Source organism: Pangasianodon hypophthalmus, chromosome 1 (assembly GCF_027358585.1).
Source record: "Pangasianodon hypophthalmus isolate fPanHyp1 chromosome 1, fPanHyp1.pri, whole genome shotgun sequence".
In the NCBI taxonomy this organism is placed as follows: Eukaryota; Metazoa; Chordata; class Actinopteri; order Siluriformes; family Pangasiidae; genus Pangasianodon; species Pangasianodon hypophthalmus.
Window position 1 is genome coordinate 5,193,210 of NC_069710.1, and position 23,734 is coordinate 5,216,943.

The 23,734-nt window shown below is 39.0% G+C and overlaps 1 protein-coding gene across 2 annotated transcripts in view; it reads right to left on the reverse strand.

Annotated features, from left to right (window-relative positions):
- The window catches only part of LOC113526574 (lethal(3)malignant brain tumor-like protein 4), a 69,877-nt gene that overhangs the window by 12,384 nt on the left and 33,759 nt on the right, over window positions 1-23,734 (reverse strand). For both annotated transcript variants that reach the window (XM_026913753.3, XM_026913752.3), the window contains exons 15-17: window positions 22,065-22,247; window positions 20,095-20,244; window positions 15,218-15,291 (exon numbers count right to left, since the gene is read on the reverse strand). In XM_026913753.3, coding sequence (XP_026769554.1) covers window positions 15,218-15,291; window positions 20,095-20,244; window positions 22,065-22,247 — 407 coding nt within the window. The remainder of the gene's footprint in view (window positions 1-15,217; window positions 15,292-20,094; window positions 20,245-22,064; window positions 22,248-23,734) is intronic.

Below are 23,734 nucleotides of genomic sequence, written 5' to 3' on the forward strand. Positions count from 1 at the left end.
CTGAGCAGCCATTTTGGAAACACCCATTTCCAGTCATACAAGACCCGGCTCCTATTTACCTGAATGGGAAGTGACTCAAACAAAAACTGATACTCAAGCTGGAATTTTTAAAAAATGTTTTTAAAACCACCGAAAAAAGCTGGACTAAATAAGTTGGTATGATCTAAAATAAACCATGTATTAGTGGTTTTATCTTCATACTATATAGCTGACAGGTTAAGGGTCATGATTTTTGGTTGCTGCTTTTGGCATGGACTATCCTGTTCATATTTCAACCATCAGATTTGGCAAAGTCATCAAATATCAGTGAGACCTGTTCATTTCATATCTGGCTGTTTGTTCCTAGCCATAGGTACGACATTCATTGTGTATTTTTTGGGAATGCTGTTGATCAAAGAGGTCAAAAAAGCATATACTGTCATGCTTATCCTGTCGCAGAAACCATTGCCATGGTGATAGTCACAAAGATCATCATCACCTAAGCACCTGTTTATAATTTGTTGTGGCACATGCTCAGTTTTGGTCCATTTGGCAAACAGGGCAGAATGAGGCAATATGTCAAGCCAGATTAAAGTCATACTATTACTGCACAAGAGAAGGCTGTGAATAATAAACCCTATAGCATAAAGAGCCCCCAAAACATGCCTGCTTTGTTGTGTGATATACTATTACAGTCGCAGAGACTTATTAGAGCTAAAAGAAGACAGTAAGGAGGTTTGAAAATGTAGGTATAGCCTGTAGCATGTATGAACAATTAGAACCTGATGCCAGTGGTGTTGATGGGGTTGCCTCCACCACCATTATGTCTAGTCCTTCTTTTAAATAACTGTATGCCTGAAATAAATTAAAATTTGCTTCAAATGGGAAGGAAGCTATTGAAAAAAAACTATTTCAGACATTTGACCTTGCTGCAACCTTGACCCTGTTTGGATTTATTCCAAAATCAGTTCATCTGCTGGATATAATAATAATTCCATATAAATCCTGTAATCGTTCAACTACTCTACTGTTCTTGAGATCATGCTACCGATAACGACGCATGGGTGGACGGATGAATGAATGAACAAACAACCAGAAAATATGAGGTGTAGGGATATGACAGTACTTCCCTTCTCCTTCAATCCTTCTGAACAGAAAAGTCACACTTTGGACTGAAAACCAAATTGCTGCTATTCAAGGAAATCCTAAGCAATAAAAAAAGGTCCTTTGATTAATTATTCAAGCCATACAAATTTGAGGCTAGAAGCGTAACTGCACTGGATGATTAACGGAAAAGCAGAAACAATTTGCTTGCCTACTTGATGCACACAGCACAGGTGTATATGCAGATAAAAAGCACATGCTGTTTGCTGGTTTGTTCCAGGTCTTTCTCTCTTCCAGTTTCTCTTTCTCTCCACTCTGTGTCTGTGCACCCCTCCCCCCTCTTAGGATCTTACCAGAAGGCCAGCCAGGATTGCAGCGTGCTCTTCTGCAGTGAGCCTTGGAGGCTTCCCAAGTGAGTGAAGAATGAAAATACTGTCTAAGCAGTAACCCTAATCCTCAAGGGCATTTAATAAATTGGCCCCCAAAACCTCAACACTGATGGGTCACACTTAAGTGCAATCCAATACTATGGTGTGTAAACAGTAGACAGTCAGTATACTTAAAGACTGTATAAAGCACATTTACTCCAAAAAGACTAATAAATTGGAATGTTAACATGAGGTAAGGAAAAATGCATGACAGATCATCCTGTTATATGGGGGGGGCAGGGTGAAATGCAGCATGATGCACAAGCGGAGTGCCGCTACTCCCCTGAAGCGCATTACTTTCGTACAGCAAGGTCTGGAGTGTGTTATTCTGCTTTTACCACAGTGATTTGCTAATGATTACAATATTAATTTATTCCATAGTTAGATTTAATGTTGTGGAGCGTCCGAGTTCCTGTTCTCACCTACATTACAGCTGTGATCAAGTCATTCCCTCACCAACCGCTTTCTCTCTCATAAGATGCAGCTTGTCATTTTACAGAGAAACCGGAAAGCATAAACTCCTCTGTCCTGAAGACTTTCCTGTGCTGATAAACTTCGCAAAGCACCGTGACTGTTGTAAATCGTTTACAACCAGAAACTCCTTCCATAAATGTTAAATAAATGTCTCATTTTTAAAAATCCATTTATTATTAGTCTTAGATTATGTGGAACGTCTGCTGTAAATGTCCCTGTGTAAGAGCTGTTACTATAGAAACAATAACGTATTAGAATGAGCGCATTAATATTAACCTATCGTTCATGTTACAGCTGGAATTATTGTCTGAGCCGTGCTGTTACACAGAAAGAACGCACACCTTCTGACCAATCAGATTTAAGCATTCAGTCACACTGTGGTATAAAGGTCATTACTTAATTCTGCACTGGAACTGTGAGGTTAATGTTGCTAGAAAGTGAGCAGACTTGCTATGTGGTTTCTGATTCTTTATGACACATTGTTATCTATAAAAATAAACCAAAGTTTTTTTTAATAGTTCAAAGTGGAATTTTGTGTAGATTTGCAATTATACAAACAGAAACATTTGTTTACATGTTTTTTCTTAATACGAACTTATGCTGTTAGATTTTTTTAATGAAACTGTGAATAAATACCTAGCTGAACAATGTACATTGTTTCCCACAGATCTGAAATATACCTGGGTAGGGATCATATCCTAGCATCAGAGTCCTATTAATATATTTTAAGGTATGATGGCCAAAAGTTTGTGGACTCCTGACCAATCACACCCATATGTGGTTTTTGAACATCTCATACCAGAGTTAATTCCCCTTTGCTGTTATAACAACGTCCACTCTTCTGGGAAGGCTTTCCACTAGATTTTGGAGCGTGGCTGTGGGGATTTGTGTTCATTCAGCCACAAGAGCATTAGTGAGGTCAGGCACTGATGTTGGGCGAGGAGGCCCGGGGTGCAGTCGGTGTTCCAATTCATTAAAAAGGTGTTCAGTGGGGTTGAGGTCAGGGCACTGTGCAAGACACTCGAGTTATTCTACTTCAACCTTGCCAACTCACGTCTTTATGGCCCTTGTTTTGTTCACAGGGGCACTGTCATGCTGTCATAAGGTTTGGGTTCGAACGCGTAGTTCCAGTGAAGGGAACCTGAATCTAAATGCTACAGTGTACAAAGACATTCTAGACAATTGCGTGTTGCCTTTGTGGCAACAGGTTGGGGAAGGTCCACATATGGGTGTGATGGTCAGGTGTCCACATATTTTGGTCATAAAATGTATACGACCAACAGAGCATAACTAATATTCTGTGTACAGTTATATTGTGTCTCTTATCACCCGTATCAGCTCAAGTTGGGTTAAAATTGCCACCTACCACTCCTAGCTCTCGCTCTCTCACTCTCTCAGCCCAACACTCTCAGCTACACCCCCCACACTTTTCTTTCTCTCCCTCCCCTTCTCTCTTTCTCTCTATCTGACACCAAGCTGTGTTCATGTCACTGCCAAATTAGAAACAAGATGTGGTAATCTCTCAGAATGTATTAATTATTAAAATGCATTTTAATGAGATTACGCATAAACGGGTGCAGGACCAAAGTTCCACCTACGTGTGGCAAACAAGAGTGTGATGAATTAGACTTGCAGTTTGGACAATGCTAAAATGTTAGCTATGAGCTTCCCTGACTGGTTAGCTATGAACTGTTCAGCTCAGCCAAGTAAGAAAGAGGGAAAAAAGAAAAAAAAAAAGAAAAAAAAAAAAAAAAAAAAAGGGGGGGGGGGGGGGGGGGAGGGGGGGCAAACTTCAGGTATCATATTCTGGCTGATTGACTACATTAGGGTAAGCCTTCATTTCTCACTAAACTATTCCTTTAATGAAGCATTTGTCAATTTGTCAAAATGTTTACCTAAATAAACAAACTGCTGCTTAAAATGCATATGTATACTTCAGTTTTATTGAAGGTTGTGTTAAAAAATAAATAAATAAATAACCAAAAAAAACCAGCTGGACGATCTGCTAACAATGCAGGAGCTTGTGGCCGTTTATGTGCTCCAATAGACTGTAGCAGTTTAGCACCATAAACAGGCTAATTTTCCAGTCTGCCTGTTTTATCACTCAAACCATTAACCAATTATAATGCAGTACACTGCTGAAGCAGCATATAACCGTAAAAGTCGTCAATACTAAAGGTCAGCTGAGTTTGGGAGGTCACACCTCATAATATATCACACTCACACTCACACACACTGTCAGGCAAGCAGAAGTAAGAATATATCTACTTCCATCTCATTAACTTTTAGATCGAGAATTTCACTGCTATTATTTTTACATCAGCATGGGAAAATACTTCAATATGAGTAGACAGGATGTGAAAAAGTTACATAATATAAGGTTTCTTATTATATAATACGACAATGGTCTGAGCTTAGTGTGGGTGTAGAGAGATAGAGCCACTTAGCAAGAGTGACAGAGCAACAGAAATAAAAATGATTATTAAAGCAATTTCATAAACTCCCAATTAAGTATCATGTTTCAACGATGTATGACATAATGTTTCTTTAGTTATATAGACCACTTTAAAGGGGTTTCATCAACAAAGAACTGCTTTCAGCAGGCTTGGATTTTCTTGTCACTTCTACCATAACAGTCTTTTCTTAATCCTTTTTAACTACATAAACAGAAAAGGACACAGACTTTGCTAAACATGCACCTTAGCACTTAGGAAATATATTAAAAAGTTTTGAAGTTCATGCCCTTGTTACGTTTGTTCTATAACTTAAAGAGATTTAGTGTTGTTTTGTTGACTGAAGCTTAATCTTACACAAGTATCTAGTTTGGGCAATAAAGTGAAGCAATGAACCACCACGTTAAGATGAAAAATCCTTTCATCTGTTTCACAAGATTCTTGGTTCATAGCAGGCATTTTACTTGACGCCATGAGGTTACAGTAATCTTAATAAAAGTCAACACCATCATTGCTTCGTACATCAAAACCTCGACAGCCTTCGTCATAGAGTTTGTGTTTGGTGAAGCAGTGCAGGGTTAGCTTACTCAATATGTATGTGAGGCATGGAGAGCAAAATCAATGAGAAATGTCAAGGATTTCAAGGTTTCGACCTACCCGCTAAGGCTACAGTTTAAGTCCACTGCAGTTACTGTTAGACTATGATGAACAGGAGATGACAAGGAGGGAACATTTCACGTCTCAGTCCTCAATGCAATGTATAAAATGGACAAGAAAAGGTAGCACAAGAAAATCATGAGAAAACTGCTCGCCTAAACCATCTATCATTTTCAGATGAAATCGTTTCCCTTGTGATTGGCTCTACAGTTATTTATTTAACTACTTAACAACAATTATTTTAGAATTTACTCAATGATCACTTGCTCTCAATTTCCATCCCAGTATTACAAACCAGTTTTCTAAAGCTATGGAGCACAAATCTCCACGGAAAAGAAAAGAAAAAACCCTGACAAATTCCCTCCAGGGTGCTTCGCTCCCATCATAAAAGATTCATTGGCATTATTGGCAAGTATTCATTTGAGTATTGCTCTGTAACCACTCAGAGCTGCACATATGCACAACTTTTCTATGCAGTTATAACATAACTGCTGCAGATATATGCAGTTAGACGTGCTATATGCACATACTAACCAAATACACATGCATCAACTTCCGTCTTGGATCTTGGAGGTACACCGTTTAAAATGACACCATCTTACAGGTAATTACACATGTGGAAATGTATTACTACATATGCAAGTTCTGTTTTTCCTTATTTTCTAGGTGCAATATGGTGACTTGAACCAAAATGTTCAGGCTTAAACTAATCTGTAATCTGCAGAAGCATAAAAATTATATAGTTTCAGGTAATGTCAAATTACATTCTAGGTATTTCCATGAGTTACCAAATACTGTACATTTTATAGATTGGTGTTAATTCAGCTATATTTTTTTCCCCTATGTTTCAACACCATACAGTAATTACAAAGAAGTTACACTCTAAAATAAATGGAACCTTCCTGTGAAATCAGTATGTAAGTACTGTCATATTACAGACTGGCGTAAAGACCAATGTTTTGTTTGGTTTATGTAAGCATTACAGCTAAATGTTAGGTAAATTTACATTTTCTGGCCAGCTGCAGTGTAAATACACAGATAATGTACACTCCTTGGCAAAAAAAAAAAAAAGCGCTCCTGAGAGCTCCTGTGCCGTCATTTACTCGTTTACTTTTGTTGCAGTGAACTGTTGGGGAAAAGCTAGAAACAGGGAAATTCACTTATATAGTCTTTTTGTACAAGGGTAAAACTATGATAATGATTAAAATGTTTGATGTAAAATTCAAACCATCACATGTCTGGTGTACAAAATTTTCCACAAATATCTTCTGGGATGTTTTTTTTTTTTTTTAGTTGTTATTTGGTTATCTGCCACAGATGATGCAGCCCATCAAGGGCCACAAGACTTAAATATTTAAAGAAATCAAAGGAAAAAGCTTCCCATACTAAGTCAATTTATCTATTTGTTTAATTCTTGCTCATTTTCTGACCAACGATTTGTTGTTAAGACCATTAAAAGCTTAATATTTTGCCATTTAGGGCAGGGTCCATTTTTTTTTTTTTTTGCCCAGGAGTGTATGTAATAACACATACCCTAATACAGCTAGAAAGAGGCTCATAGAAATGTATTTACTCTAAATGCCCTGTTAAATCCATCTAATAAGGCTTATATAAGGGATTTACATTACCAAATACAAATGTATTATTCAGAATGAACATTTAATATGTTCTAAACAGATACAAATAGAAGGCATACTATTTGTGTTTTTTTTTTTCTTTTTTTGAAGAACGATTGCTAGAAAGCTTCACTGGATACAGAACAGCTTCAGAACAGTGGTGTGCATAGAGACTGGGCTCCCACGAGAAGCAACAAAAATTTTGCCTGAGCTGAAGGTTTTTACTTTCATGTAGGCACAAGGGAATGCTCAGGTATGAAGCTCAGGAGACAAACAATAACCATGCTCATTAACATGCACACAATGTATTTACAGCAAAGTGGATTAAATTAGGGTACTAGTTTGTTTATATATTGGGAACTACAACCATATATTCATTAGACAATATTGCGGGGTGGGTACAAACAAAAATAACAATTGCATAAGCAGGATTTAAAAAAAACAAAACAGTCCTGCATACAGAGGAAGTGTCAGGGCTATAAAAAAATTTAACATAGAATAAATACTGGGAGAACAGGAAAGCAGGAATACATGATGAATCCACTTCTCCAATTTCTGTCTGCAGTAGGAACATCATGAATGTCTTACAATATGCCTTCAAGCCATCAATAATATTGGCTGAGAGAAACAAGCCAAACGCACACGCAATATGCAGAGCAGAAAAAGCAATGTTAGAGCTATTCAGCAAACATGACTGACTGAGAGAGGGGAAATAAAACACGGATTAAGATAAATTTAATCCTGGCACCTTAAACTTCAAACTAACCACCGAGTCCAAAATGGGGTGCTGACTGAATTCACACATGTGAAGTCGAGAGAATAGCATGGCTTCATTGTGGAGGCCCGGTGGGTGGCTGTGGTGCTCAGTGAGCTGTACTGACCCCTGGGTGGAAAGGCCGAGCTCAGCATGGCTACACCCTCCATCCACCACCAGTTGGCATGGTAGCTGCTGCTATAGCAACAGATGGGACTCAGTGCTATAGTTGTGTGCCTCTGCCTCTGCCCCCTGGAGGACAGAGGACAGTAAACTGGGCACAGGTCCGCCATGATCACATGAAATGTGATGGGAAAATGGCAAGTTTTTGAATCACTCACATATAATTGATGCATAAAAGGTGAAGAGAGGAAGCAAAATCTCTTGGGTTGTCTGAGTGGTTTTATGGTTGAGTGTGGGACAGCAGTGTTTGGGAAAGATCTTGTAAAATTAAAAAACTGCCCTAAACTAAGACTGAAGGGAGAGAAATAGAGCATAAGACCAAACCCCATATGTGTATAAAATATATCCAGCGAACACTAGAAAAAGAAACACAAAATGGGGGAACAAGAATTAGTGAGTCAGCCAGGGAAGGGGGAGTGTGTAAGTGAAAATGAATAGAAAGAGGAGGACAAGGACACAGGAGAGGATGAAAGAGAGTAAGAGGGTAGAAGTGAGCAGATTGTGGGCTTGAGGTGATGGTAGCTGAGACAGTGGGTGAGAATGTGGTGATGGCACGTCCATGTCACACAGTGGAGGAGGCATTAGTAAATTTCCTACAGCAGCTATCCTGGACTGGAATGACATCTGACACCATTATTCCATCTCCATGATCCATTACAGACAAAGTTTGCTTCTGTGACATAAACTACAGTGCCTAAAGTTATGACATTTCTTTGTAGAGCATTATGAAGTCTGTGTGCATTACGGAAGGCACACTGGAATATTATTAGCTTGGGTGCCAATGTTCTTCATGCCTCCACCCTGGCAGTTTGGAGATGTTATATTCATTGTCAGGGTGGAACGTAATAATGAAGTGAGTGGGTGTGTGGGAATTTTGCTGATATGCAGGATAAGGGTGGGCAAGAATGACGAAAATATCATATCACGATACTTGGCATTCATGTATCACAATATATGGGTTTGCTAACAAACTGCCAGCAAAACAGCAGTGTTGCATTTTTAAATAAAGTTGTGAAAAACTGACTTCAATGAGACTATGACAAACTTCAGTGATTTAACAAGTCTAACAAGTAGAACACAAAGCCCAGTGTCATCAATGGGATGCCTCTGCTGCCAAGTCAAATACCCTTAAATATATACACTATATGGCCAAAAGTATGTGGACACTAAGAACTGAACATCCAAAACCATGAACATTAATATTTAGGTGTTCCCCCTTTGCTGCTATTACAGACTCCACTCTTCTGGAAAGTCTTTCCACTAGATTTTGGACCATTGCTGTGGGGTTTTGTAGCCATTGAGCCACAAGACTGCAAGAGGTCAGGCACTGATGTTGGGTGAGGACGCCTGGAACACAGCCATCATTCCAATTAATCCCAAAGGTGGTCAGTGGGGTTGAGGTCAGGGCTCTGTGCAGGTCTGTGCAGCTCAAGTTCTTTCACACCAATCTTGGCAAACCATGTCTTTAACAGGTTCGGGCCTCTTAGATCCAGTGAAAGGAATTTTTAATGCTACAGCATACAAAGATATTTTAGACAATTGTTCCTTCCAACTTTGTGGCAACAGTTTTCCAGACGATGCACATATGGGTGTTATGGTCAGATGTCTATATACTTTTGGTCATATAATGTACTTCAAACGGGTAGGAAGCTATTTATGAAAACTATTTCAGCTATTTGACCTTGCTATGACCATGACCCTGTTTGGATCAATTCTCAAATTTAACCAGTTCCTCTGCTGGCTACAATAAGCATTCGATATAAATCTTCCAAAAACGTCACCACTTGTTCTTGAGATATCACACTAAAGAGAATCTCGGACAGACATACGAATGGACGGAAGCACGGACAACTCAAAAACAGAAAGCATAATGAATAAAGGAGATAAGTACAAACGACAGTGACAATTTATCCATCCATCCATCCAATTTCTGTACCACTTATCCTACACAGGGTCACAAGGAGCTTAAAGCCTATCCCAGTGTACTCACAAAGGCAGGGGCCAAGGTGGGGGACAAGGCGGGGGACAAGGCGGGGGGACACCCTGGATTCACACACCCGTTCACTCACTACGGACAATTTGGAGATGCCAATCAGCCTACGACGCATGTCTTTGGACTGGGGGAGGAAACCAAAGCACCTGGAAAAAACACTGAAGCGTGGGGAGAACATGCAAACTCCACTCACACAGAGCGGAGGTGGGAACTGAACCCCCAAATACAGGATTGCCTTTACTTACTTTGCTTGCCATTTTTTCAAATCTGGAAGTCACAAAATAAGCCATAACACACACACACACACACACACACACACGATAACATCTTATTATTATCAATTAACATTAATACTTTATTTTTATCCGTTCCTTTTTGAAACAGCTTATTTAAAACAATAGGCTTTCTTCCTCTTGTCACTTCATTGTGCTAAAATCAAGAAAGAAGAACAGAAGAAATGACTGAAAATTGGAGCAATTCAAAAATGAAGCTGTGGGATTATCGTTTTGAGGACAAAGATATCTATAAGTGGAGTTAAAAGGTACAGAATGTGGTCACTTATAAGCATAAATTACCCGTATGACTGACTGAGACAGTCTCCAGGCATACCCGTGCTGAGATGAGAGCACAAGTTAGTGGTGCGGCAATAATCCTTGTACATAGATTAATAGCTAATAACTATAATCCAATGACTAGCACAGTGCTGTACTGCTGGCTTCATCTCATCAGCCTCTTTATTAAGGTCAATCCTCCATCTGCTTACAGAGAGACAGAAAGACACAGAGAGAGAGAGAGAGAGAGAGAGAGAGAGAGAGAGAGAGAGAGAGAGAGAGAGAGAATCTGTGCAAATCAGCACCAACCTCTATCTAAGCCAAAATCATCACTGACTGTTACTGTGCATTTTGCACTTTTTTCTTTTCTTATTCTCTCTCTCCCCCTCCCTCTCTCCCTCTCTCTCTCTCTCTCTCTCTCTCCTTGTATCAATCATGATCAATTGTCTATTTTTGTCTGTCCTTCTGGATGCTGACTGAGCCACTGATATGCTCACAGAAAGTTCCCTGCGTCACATAGAGGACAGCAGGAAACTAAGCTCCGAGAAGGAATTATGGCTGATATAACGTTAAACAGAGTGTAATATAAGACTACAGAATGTAATCTTAAGTGTAAAAAATAATTATACCAACTTACTGATATTTTTAGTGCATTACGGTATTGGTGGAAAAATACTGCACACATTGCACAAAAATAATATAAGAAAGAAGTGCTACAGACAAGCGCTTTTGTTTTGTTGCTGCTGTTTTCCCACTCATCGGTAGCTCACTGCAGTCTAATAAAACAGCATTATCTCCCAAACCACATAAAAGTGCCTCTAATCATTAATCATCATCAAAATCTAGTTTGATGGCTACATATAGAGAAAGGAAATATTCCACAGGATGGCACCAGCAACTCTTAAATAACCAATAAATGCAATGAAACACTTTCATCTAAACAATTTTTTCCCCCTAAAAACCCACTGTTTGGGAAGGCAGTGTGACTGATCTTAAAGTTTTTAGCAACTGAAAGCCTCCATGACTCATTGAGTCTCAAAATATCTCCGCATACTCAGCAAGAAGCTCCACATCCACAGCCTGCCAACATGAGCTCTAAGCAAAAGGAGAGAAGTAAACTGTAGGCCTCAGGGACAGAGAAAGAACCAAAAATGAAAAGCATCCAATCTATCTATTCTTCTCGAGCAGCTGAGTCATTCTAAAAGCTTCCTACATTTCAAGTCAATTGAATTTCATGCGAAAAGATTCAAGCAGTCAAAAACAATAACATTTTTACTGTTTATCTAAGAGTGCTTTCACATATGCAGCGTTTTGAATCGAACCACAGTGCGTGGCCCTCTTTGGTCCAGATCCTTTGGGAAAGTGAGAACACAGCAACTGAGTGGGGACAAAAATAACAAGTGCGGTTCAATAGCTTTTACATTTACCTCATTTGGCTGAAGCTTTTATCCAAAGCAACTTACAATTGATGGAGGATTCAAATAAGCAGTTGCAGGCTAAGGTCCGTGCTCAAGGGGTCAACCATGGCAACTCAGGGGTGCTGGGATTTGAACTCATGACCTTCCGATCTATAACTAAATGCCTTAACCACTGAGCCACCACTGCCATGAGAGACCACCCTGAGAAAGGGATTCAATACTGAACTGCTCCAACTACATGAAATGAACCAAACATGCCATGTGTTTTGGGTTGCAAGTGATATTTTTCTGTAGATCTGAGCTGCTGAACTGAGCCACGAGGCACAAACTGAGACAAACAACGGAGTTGAAGTGCTGCAGAAATGCCATGTGTTCTGGAGATTTGAACCAATGAGCAAAAAAAGGAAAAACCGTCGATGGGATACACAACACATTTATTTCCAATATTTATTTCTAATTTATGTCCTTGTATTTCTGACAGAAGGAGTTTTATACCTGCAGTTTCAGCCCTATACACCCTCAGCCAACACTGTTTTCACTTTTCATCTTTGTTTAATTATGTGCAGTGAGTAAACAAACCCAACAAAATAGCAATCAATCCAAAAAAGTATAAAATGTCACTCTGATTCGGACTCACCAGCCAGACTAATAGGTGTAAAAGCAGCCTAAGCGGCTGAAAGCAAACACAAAATATTCCACACACCCTGCTGCATTCAGGACACACACACACGTAACACAAATGCAAATGTAGCATGTGATATTGTATAATGCTAATGCCGTTCTAACTAACTACAGGATTTAAATGGACACTATTGAATTGTGAACAGATTAACAGAGCCATTCTCTCTCAGCAAGAAAGTAAAATATCCTTGCAGTGTTTCATGCTACAGCTGTAAAATATTTACATCAAATGTATTCAGTAGTACTTTTCTTCAACACCACATTTGCTCATTTCAAATCTTGTAAGTTTATATACAAGCAAATATATAGAAAAGACAAAAGAGCAGTGTAGCCTAAATTCTGCTGTGCTGGTTCTTTAAGAAATTAGAGTTGTTGATTAGACCACAACATTTGCAAGTCTAAGGCGTACAGCATCATGTCCTATCAAATCTGAATCACTGCAGCATTTTAATTAAACCAGGATCCTGGTTGATTAAGGTCTCTGAGCTGCTTATGAAATAATACATTTTTCCCTTCGGAGGTAAAAATACAGAACTTTTCTCCGTTGTGTCTAATGGACCTTTATTACTGTGCCCGCCTCTGATCGAAGGACATTGCTGTTTTCTGCAGCGCTTAAATTGTCTACATACAGTGACGCCTAGAATGAACAAAGCAAACATTAAAAATAAAATCTTGCCACTGCCTGGCCTTACGGAGGAGGGAGAATCTGAGGAGAGTGCTCTGTGTGTGTGTGTGTGTGTGTGTGTGTGTGTGGTCATGCAGGATGGACGATGGTGGTAATAATGCTCTGTCGTTATGTCCAGGGATCTTTCACCTTGTCTTATCATCCCCTACAGGGCTCCACCCTTATTTCCATATGAACTTGCGCGCGCACACACACACACACAGCAAGCTAAAATTAGTGGCTCACTCTGCTACACTGCTTGAGAAGAGAAAGCTCCGTGCAGGGGAATATCTCACAGACCCACATACTCTCAGGAGACACTGTGAGAATATGCTATTTCTGTGGCATTATGGGTGCACACACACACACGTATATGTGCAGGCTTACAGCTACACATGCATATATATATATATATATATATATATATATATATATATATATATATATATATATATATATATATATATATATATATATATATATATACACACACACACACACACACACACACACCTGACAAACCCTTTATTTTCCTATGAAATATTCAACCCGATATCGCCATCTCTACTTATACAATCTAAGAATTAAATAACTCAATATAGCTGGTGGCCATCATAAGTGCAGTGAACGCACAGTAAATGAAATCCAGTCTGTGTAATTTCTTCCGATCTACTTCTGCTGATTATATCCTCAACCCCTCATTACATTCAAGAGTCTCAGTCACAAAGAAAAAACATCAGAAAATACATCAAAACTAGGACGCGGGGCAGGAAATTCAGTAGCTCATGACAGAAAATAAAATGATTGTGACTGAATGTGTTGAAGTGCTTGAATCAACAATTGTAATATAAATGAGAAACATGGGGCAGTTTGTAGATGTTTGGTTCTTATTGATTCTTATACCCAATTCATGAATGCAATTTATTACAGCGCTATGCAATCATGAATACCTCCATACTAGGGATGCATCAATACCATTTCTAGGGGACATGGAACATGTTATTTAGCTCTGTTCACGTTTCCCCAGTTTACAAAGTGGTCATGAAAAGAGCATGTGCGTGTGTTCACGCATTTAGGCCACTAGACTCGTTCTTTATAAGGTTGCTGAGTTGATTTTATGAATGAAGTGCATTTGCTAGTTAAATTAGCTGGTTAATAACAATAGTTTCACTCAACCTGCATTGTCTGTAGACATTTTTTTCTTACCTAGCCAGTGTGTGCTATCAATGAGCTCCTCGTGCTGAATTTTATTTTAGATGTTTTATCAGGTTACTTGTATGGTAGAAAGATGTTGTAGTTCCTCCTCTTGATATTTTCACAGAGGACAGTTTGCATTGCTTTGTTTGCCATCATTAATCGTGAAATACGACCAGACTGCTGTCATTTTCTGTCATCTGTTCATTAGCATACGACGTACACTAGGATTACGTCACACAGCTTCACATCACCTGGTATCGGATGTGGAGCATTTTTTATGAGTAAAACAAAATCAGACATTTGTTTTGTACTTGCACTGTGTAAAAACTTGTGAATTACAGTTTCTCTCTCTCTCTCTCTCACACACACACGCACACATCTCCCTCTCTATGGCCCACTACGGCATCTTTAAATGTATTACAGCTGAGTGGCTCCATTACAAGTCATATTTCCAACTACACCCCAGTGCAGCACCACACTAAAGCTTGAAGTTTGATGGTCTCAGTGCTCACCCTGAAGTCAGCCATCATGAGTGTGAGTTGGAAAACAGATGAACAAAAAAGAAGGCTGCTCGATCAGTCATTTTTGCTTATAAAATGTCTGAGTAAGTAATGAGCAAGGACAGATGATGGCCTACATCACACCAGGTCAATACTTCTGAAATGGTATTCGACCCTGATCTAATTTAGGAAAACCAAACAACAATCACCCAATTTTTTTTTAGTAGTAAAAGAATGAAAAGCAATCAAAGAACTCCAAATTGGAAACAGCACCAAAGTGTAAAGAAGCTGTGTTTCTGTACACCAGGGAGGTGAGGAAAAAAAAAAAAAAAAAAGAAATACGAAGATAGAAAAGGAAATAGTTGCATATTACTCAGGAAGGCCTGAAAGATACACTACACTTCGGAATGGATTAGATATCATCAGAGATACTGACATCATATTCAGGTGAGAGGGATATAAATAGCACATATACAAAGTGTTCTGAAGTGTTCTCAAAATTCACCAAATTCAGACTTGGACACACTTTAAACACTAGCGCCAAACACCAGATATTGTTTCCTACCTGCAATCATGCTATTTAGTTCAATTTCCTCCTCCTCATCTTTGATGCGCAGATATTTCGTTGACTGGGCAATCCTGGGCAAAAGACAGAGAGAGGGAGAGAGAAAGAAAGAAAGAGAGAGAGAGAGAGAACACAGAGATAGATTATATAGCAAAACAGAAAGTCACTAATTTTTATGGGCCAGAGAATGAGTGAGCATGTCTGACTCACTGGCAATGTGGAGGAAATGTGTGTGAGACACGTCTTTCACATATCACATACACCTGTGATAAAGTGGATCAAGTAGTTCATAGTTGTTACACTCTCAGAAGAAAGGGTACTAAACTGTGCCTTCCCTGGTCAGTGGGATTCTTCTCTTTTGTACCTTTAATATGTATCTTTCACCTGGAAATGCGGGCATACTGTAAACCTTTAAAGGTACACTACATGCACCTTTCTAGGTAAAAGACACATACTGAAGATACAAAACGGTGTACCCTTGAGGGTACTTCCCAAGTGACAAGTACAGTTTAATACCCTTTTTTTTTTTCTAAGCATGTAGACCAATCAATACACTTTATATCCAGAAGGTGGCAGTGGGAATACTTAGTGTAAACTGAACGCATATACTGCTGCACTGTTAGAGAGAAACAGTGATATTATACAAGTCCTGGGGAGTTATACATACTGAGTCTGAGTAATGCAGAGAAGAAAATGAAATAGAGGATGGCTACTGGTGTCCTCAAATTATCTATGAGTTTAGATTTGATTTGAAACAGTTCGATTTGTAACACTTGAGTTACTTCACTAGTCTTCATCCTGCTAAATCTTTTTTAATGTTGGAATGTTATGCTTCAACATAACAGTGCTGTGGAGCACTTTCCACAGACATCCAAAATCTGACTTCCCATTCATTACATCCAAAATAATATGAATCCTGTGCCACGGATTCAGCAGAGCCGAAATCAGAAGCATTTTCTTCCAGACGACAATCTCAGAAGTTTTCATATTCAGTCTGGCTTTCATATTCAGTCACTTTCAAAGATGCTTTTGCAGAATCTGTCACTCCAGACGGATGATCGTACCATGTAATTGGCTACAAGAAGACCTGGCTTTTAATTAACTTGAAGAAATTAGTGCATCCGTGACAAATTAAGATAAAATGATCCCAAAAGGTAGTCTGTCAAATGCAGTCAAATACTGCAAGAATACAGTGAGAAAGTAGACATACAGAGTCATCTCTCAAAGGAAAAAAACACAGTTACCCAAACGAATGCAATGGTTACATCTTTTTTCATTTTCAAAATACCATTATCAGCTGATCTGAAACTGATCTGAGAAGAACAGGAATCTGAGGCTACAATGGACACAGACTCACTGAAACTGGACAGTTGAAGATTGGAAAGAAGACCAGGTGATGTTTTTCCAAATCTTCTACTGTCCAGTTCCTGTGCCAACTGCAGCCTCGGATTCCTTGGCTGACTGCAGGGGAACTTCTGCAGTTGTAGCCGATCTGCCTTAAGGTTCAGCATGTTGTTTGTTCCAAGATCACCGTGGCTGTAAAGAGTGGTTATCTGAGTTACCATAGCATTCCTGTCAGCTTGAACCAGTCTGGTCATTCTCCTCTGAGCTCTCTCATCAACAAGGCATTGCCACCCGCAGAACTGCAACTCACTGTATTGCTTTTCACACAATTCTGTGTAAACTCTAGAGAATGTTGTGTGTGAAAATCCCAGGAGATCAACGGCTCCAGAAATACACAAACCAGCATGTCTGGCACCATGCCATGGTCAAAGTCACTGAGATCACATTTTCCCCCATTCTGGTGGTTGAAGAGAACATTAACTAAAGCTCTTGCCCTGCATCTGCATGACTTCATGCATTGCACATGACTGGCTGATAATTGCATGAATGTGCAGTTGTACAGCCATTTCTAATAAAGTGCACCGTGAGTGTATATTCTAGAGGCAAGCCACTGACATTATAAGGCAAAGATAACCACTTAAAGTTAACCTGAACAGACTTGATTTAGATATACAATAGCAGTTAAAAGAAATCTGTGGCAATATCCTAGAGTTAGTTTAGATTCATATTACATGGAGACCAAGACAGCAAAAGGAAGAGAAATGTCATCTTGTTCTCATGGAGAGGTCAGAGTACTGTCTCTGAATCAGCCCAAGGGAAAGAATAAGCCTGAGCCAAGACAGACTCTCTGAGAATTCCACTTGTTTATAGTTTTCATGCAGAAATAGCTCCAAAACATGTTATTAGTGAAAGTAAACTAAACAGAACTTGAGCGATTAATGGTGAGAAATAAAAGAGATGGGATTAGAGAGCATTCTTGGTGAGAAAGCTGTGAAATGAAGTGATTCACTGAACAGATGCTGCAGAAAACTGTTGACTACACACCATCATCTTAGTCAGATTTTACATTAGAAGGATGTAATGAGATGGACAGGATTTATTGGATTGTTATTATTTTGTCTGTGCCAGCAAAATAATAATGGTATTTTTTTCTGTAATACCTTTCCAAAAAGGTAAGATTCTTGACTATATTATTGAGGTAGGACCTTTAACTATTTCCTCAGTTATCTTATTTCTATTACTACTTCTTATTATTATTTTTTTTTTCTTTTGCAATTCTCTTTGGATGACTTGTTTCTTGTCCCCATTATGTAAGCTCATCCTTACATAATTCTCAGAGACTGCTCTACTTTCTGCTTTTACTGAAGGGGTTATCCATCTCCTCTGACACCTACACAGTATTAACACAACCCTCAGAACATACAAAGCCATTTAATATTAATCATGCAGGGAACATGAAGTGCCCTCATGTGCTTGGTACTGAAAAACATGACAGTATACAGTATTCATTCCCTCTGTGTCTCATGGGAAATGTGGGACTGATGCCAATTACATTAATAAATAGCTAGACAAGTTGGGGCTGTTCCGCCCGCATGGCAGAGAAGCAATAAATATCATCATATCACCTGCTATTTGTTGACATGTGACTGTGTAATGGAATATGACTGATATAATACATATGGGCTATCCAGAAATTATTCAAATATTATGATTCCGATATTATGCATTAAACAGTGATGCTTGTGTTAAAGTAGCATGAGATACGTATTGCAATGCTGCTTGTATAAGCATGGGATTGCAGGTGGCAGTCTTAAGACAGTTTTACACTGTGAGATTACAGTAGTCTTTTAAGATTATTACTTGTTACACTGTATGGAATAATTCCAATAAAATCTTGGCTGAATTCTGTAACAGACCATGCAATATGATGTGTTCTTCCTGCCAGATAATACAGTGAAGATCCTCCAATAATAGACCTGCGGTTGAAGAAAATTACTTTGCTATGCTTACGTCTTCAATCAGTGATACACTATTAAAACTGATTATGTCGTATATCCTTTGGTGCTGTATTATAAGGAAGCAAATCACGGAAGTGAAGAACTGCTAAAAATAACTGGCATAAAACTTAGAGTTAATGATAGACTAAAGAAAGTGTGTGCACAAGGAAACTTCCTGGATTTTTAAACTGAAGGCAGGTAAATATGCAGGAAAATGAGGAATGTTCCCCCTCCTTTAATGATGTACTTTTAGCACTCTTTATTGTCTATTGTAGCTGTCCTCATGCCAAAGTGTCTCATTTTCACACTACTTTATGTTGCTAGCTATATTCACCTTTAAAAAGATTCTACTCTAACCAATGTTTTTCTGATAGTCCATGTGTCATATGGCCATGCATTACATACTGGTATATGTTTGTAGAGCTCTACGCCACGATGAAGGATTGTAGAGCTCTACGCCACGGTGAAGGATTGTAGAGCTCTACGCCACGGTGAAGGATTGTAGAGCTCTACGCCACGGTGAAGGATTGCAGAGCTCTACGCCACGGTGAAGGATTGTAGAGCTCTACGCCACGGTGAAGGATTGTAGAGCTCTACGCCACGATGAAGGATTATAGAGCTCTACATCATGATGAAGGCTGTGGGAGGCTTTTGTTTATACCCCATATGAGTTCCTTGGATCTAACGTTTGTATTAGAAAATAACAGTGTTTTTGATTTATTCCTAGTCCAACATATTAGATTTTATAAATTGTCAAAATGAACATTGATTCATCTTCAGTAACGCTTTATCCTGATCAGGGGTGCGAAGGATCCGTAGCCTATCCTGGGAAAACTGGGCGTGAGGAGGGAATACACCCTGGAACACCAGTCTATTGCAGGGCACCAAGCACACACATTCACACCGTGGGGCAATTTACAGTAGCCAATTCACCTAAACACATGTTTTTGGGAGATGGGAAAAAACCGGAGAACCCGGTGGAAACCCACAAGAGAAACCAGAGAACCCGGTGGAAACCCACAAGAGAAACCAGAGAACCCGGTGGAAACCCACAAGAGTATGACAAGAACCTGGGAAACTTCACATAGTAACCTGCTGTGCCACCACGCCGCACCAGAACATTATAATGTATTTCTCATAGCTCTATATGTACCAGTTCCTCTCTCTACTGCATATGTCTGATGTGCAATGTATTATGGATGATCGTGTCATGATATGACAAAATGATTTATTTGGGGACAAAAAAAAAAAAAAAAAAAAAAAAAAAAAAAAGCTCGATTGTGACCTGAAGCACAGTCATGTTTCGTCTCCGGAAGTGCTCAAATGAAAAATAAATAAATAAAAAAAAAAAAAAAAAAAAAAACATTGTCTTAGGTTACATAGAGTTTCATCATATCAGCTCAATCTCACTAAAAGACCTAGTTGAATTATCTAACCTCAGACAGAAAATCCCTGCAGGGCCTGAGATGCCCTTGTTTGTGGGCATTACGTTGCTCTTGTGGAGTTCTAATGATATTATGTTGGACTTAGCTTTACCTGGTGGTCAGACGGCTACGCTTCCCCAGCGGTGAGTATGCCTTCTGTCCCTGAGATGAAGGTTCCTCCTTGTACTCTCTCTTTATTGTGGCATGGCCAGGGGGCCGACCGCGAGGACGAGGCGCTGTGTCACAGCCTGACAGCTCTTCCCTTAGAGAGTGAGGAAAATAGAGACAATCAGCTCCTATTCAACAAGAAAGGCTTTGAGAACAGCTGTCCAAATTAATCGGAATACTAGAAGATCGATAAAAGTATAGGGGACTTGGGAAAGGATTTGCCCAAGAACAATTTGCATTTAGATTGGAGTGGAGGATTAAAACCTCTCCTGGCACTGGTTACACCCAGTACTCTCTTTAAAAGATAATGAGAACAGCTTGATGATAGATGAGGCATAAAAAGATCATAGGTCTCCTAGAGCAGGACAGACACTGCCTATCAAAAGTTTGTGAACATATTTTACAAGTAATATTTGATTATCAATGATCTCCCAATAAAAATCAAAGCTGTGTAAGAACTATTTGGAGAGTATAGAGGATAGCACTTTCTTGTTTACCTCTGTTACCTGTGAATAATGTCTTAGGATCAACCTACACTTTAGGTTTAGGTCCATTTATTCAATGCATCATTTGATGTTCACTGTGCAGTATCTGTACAGATGACCATTACTACACAATTCACCAATGACTCAACATTTAAACCCGAGCTTACTACAACAGTTTTCTACACTTAATACTTCTAAACATAAAGCTTCATTAAAGTATGTGTTAGACTGATGTGTTTTTGGTAGAGGCTATAAAGCACTTCAGTAAGTCTTGCTGGATAAGGGCATCTGCCATAAATGTAAATGCACAATGTCTGATGCACATGTTGATAATGGCCAACGAGGTTACAGTCCTGAATCCTACAGAGCTCAAAAGAATGAAAACATTAATTGAAAATGGCTCTTTCTAGATTTTTATAACTTATATTCAAGCTGCTCTGGGAGAATAGAGAGAAATACACCCTGAGGCCACACTGATGCATTACTTGGCACGTACCACTGTTTGACATGGCTATAACTTAAATACTCAACTCAGTCTTTATTAGCCTTAGCAGAAGGAGAAAGTACTGCTTTCCACATTTAAAAAAATGAGCAAAACTAAGAATTCCCAGCACAGCACTGATATTTCATATAACAAGCTCCCTGAACCACTTGGCCCGTGTCCAAAGACTTGCTCTTAGTAGGGCAAAAAAATGAATGCAATTTCATACAATCTCTCAGAAGATGCATAAACCGGCTCAGTGATGCTGAGTTGGCATTTACGCCAATGCAGCCCCCATGTCTCGGAGTGTTTGTATGACAAGCAAGAAATGCAATTTCAGCACCTCCAAGGCTTCTGCTGGGAATAAACATGACACTCAGCCTGTCAGCTCACTGCTAGGATGAGATCACCATGAAGCTGTGCAGAGCCTGAAACCTAAATGTGAATTTGGGCATGAAATAGAGTAGTTATAAAACCTGGCATTGCTCATTTACTCCTGTGGTTTCATGCGGAATGAAAGGTTAATGAACGTGACCAGTTCTACGGGTTTTGAGGCAGAACGCCATCTAAGGTAATAAGGAAAACATCCACTACGTTTCTGCTCAGTCACCGAGAAAATGGATGTTTTAGTCGTGGGATTTTCACATGAATTTCAGCTAACTTGTGCTAAAATGTGTGCTATCACTCTTTAAAAAAAATATAGATTTTACAAAAGCTACTTGTTTTAGCTTGCCAGACAAATATGCTATAAAATAGACCAAACTGTCAGTCAAATTACCTACATGCCTTTCACACTGCCTAAAAACATATCACTCAATTTTTAATAATTTTCACAGTTAAATATTCCCAAACACTAATTAAAGAATAATTAACATACAATGCATATTTAAATCATCGAAGTATCTAAGAATGTTAAAATACACACAAAATAGTGTAGATCATCCCAACCTGCTCTCCTCATGGCTGTCTTTGTCATTCACCACCTCCTCCTCCTCCTGTTCAGCACACAGCCTCTTGGTTTTCTGCACAAAGTGCACTGGGACGAAGGTGATTTGTTTTTCACCACCGAGCCGATCAGGCAGCACTACCTCCTTCTTCATGTTAATGTCTGAGTAGGGACAGCCGAAGGCACTAAAGACAAGAAAAAGCAGCCATAAAAAAAGCAGAGCAGAGTGAAAAAAGTTTAAAAAGTAAAAACAATTTAAAAGATGCAGGTATGTGTTCTGTGCTACCGATGTACTACCATTTCCCAATGCTAACCAGTTGAACATCTTCCAAGAAATGCATATGGATAGGTTTTCAGGGAAAGCTGCTTTTTACATCATACAGGCAAGAACATGCATGTAAATTTGCTAAAAACAATTACATAATAGGTGATGCCTTTATCCAGAGTAGTGATTATCCCCAAAAGAACCTTGACCATCACTATAAATGCTTATTTACTGTATATATTTAATAAATTCACACAAGAGTTCCTATTGTATTCTTTTGTTGCATAGGTCACATCAGTCACTCGGTAGAGAGTGCTGGTGCTGAAAATTCACTGAGAAAAGGACCACTTTTCATTTAGCTTGCACCTGGAGCACCATCTGGCTACTTCCCTCTTAGCAGAAGAGGGTCCTGTTCCCATTACAGCTCCAATACCAACAACATCAGAAGCATACGGCTCCTTTAGTAATGAAACTGAGAATGATTATACACATTGTTCTTCCTCTCAGGCAGAGATTCAAACAAATAAAACCATTTTTTTCCTTTTTTTTTGTAAAGCTCACATCAATGTACTGAAAAACAAACACTTTCCAACCTAACATTATAACCTTATATTTGTGCCACTGCTCAAGAAATCAAAACTAAATTATAATGATAATATAGTTGAGCTTTTGATTTCATCACTATTGGGACAAAAAAATATATATATATAAAAGATTCATGGGGTGGCCAAGTAACTGCGTGCCAACTACTGTTGTTTCAGCACATAAGGAACAGTTTGTGTACCCTAGCTGTAAGTAGCTGCATATGAGGTTTTTATTGCATTTTGGGCCAGAAATGGCTCAAATGCAACAAATGGTATCTGATATTTGCACAGCATCGCATCATTTCAAATGCTCATAAATTCCATTCTTTTATCTGACACTATTCATCACTGAACCGTTAACCGTTCTTATAGTAATTCTCATTGTATCCATTTTTTAAAAAATTCATGATCATGGTAACATGGCAACTTCAAAGTATGATGCCGGAGACAGTGCACTGATTGTAGATAAGCACTGATCATCAATCAAATAGGCACAGCATTTATTTTTACACTGTATCATTTAAATCATAGAATCACAGAAAAACACACTCACCACCAACTTTATTAGGAACATCTGTACACTTATACATTCATGCAATTATCCAGTCAGTCAATAATGTGGCAGCAGCGCAATGCAAAAAATGTCAAGAGACAGAGACAGATACAGATACAGATATGCAGATACAGGTCAAGAGCTTCAGTTAATGTTCACATCAGAATGGGGACAAATGTGATCTCAGTGACTTTGACCATGGCATGGTTGTTCGGTGCCAGTGTTGAGTATTTCAGAAACTGCTGATCTCCTGGGATATTCACAAATGTC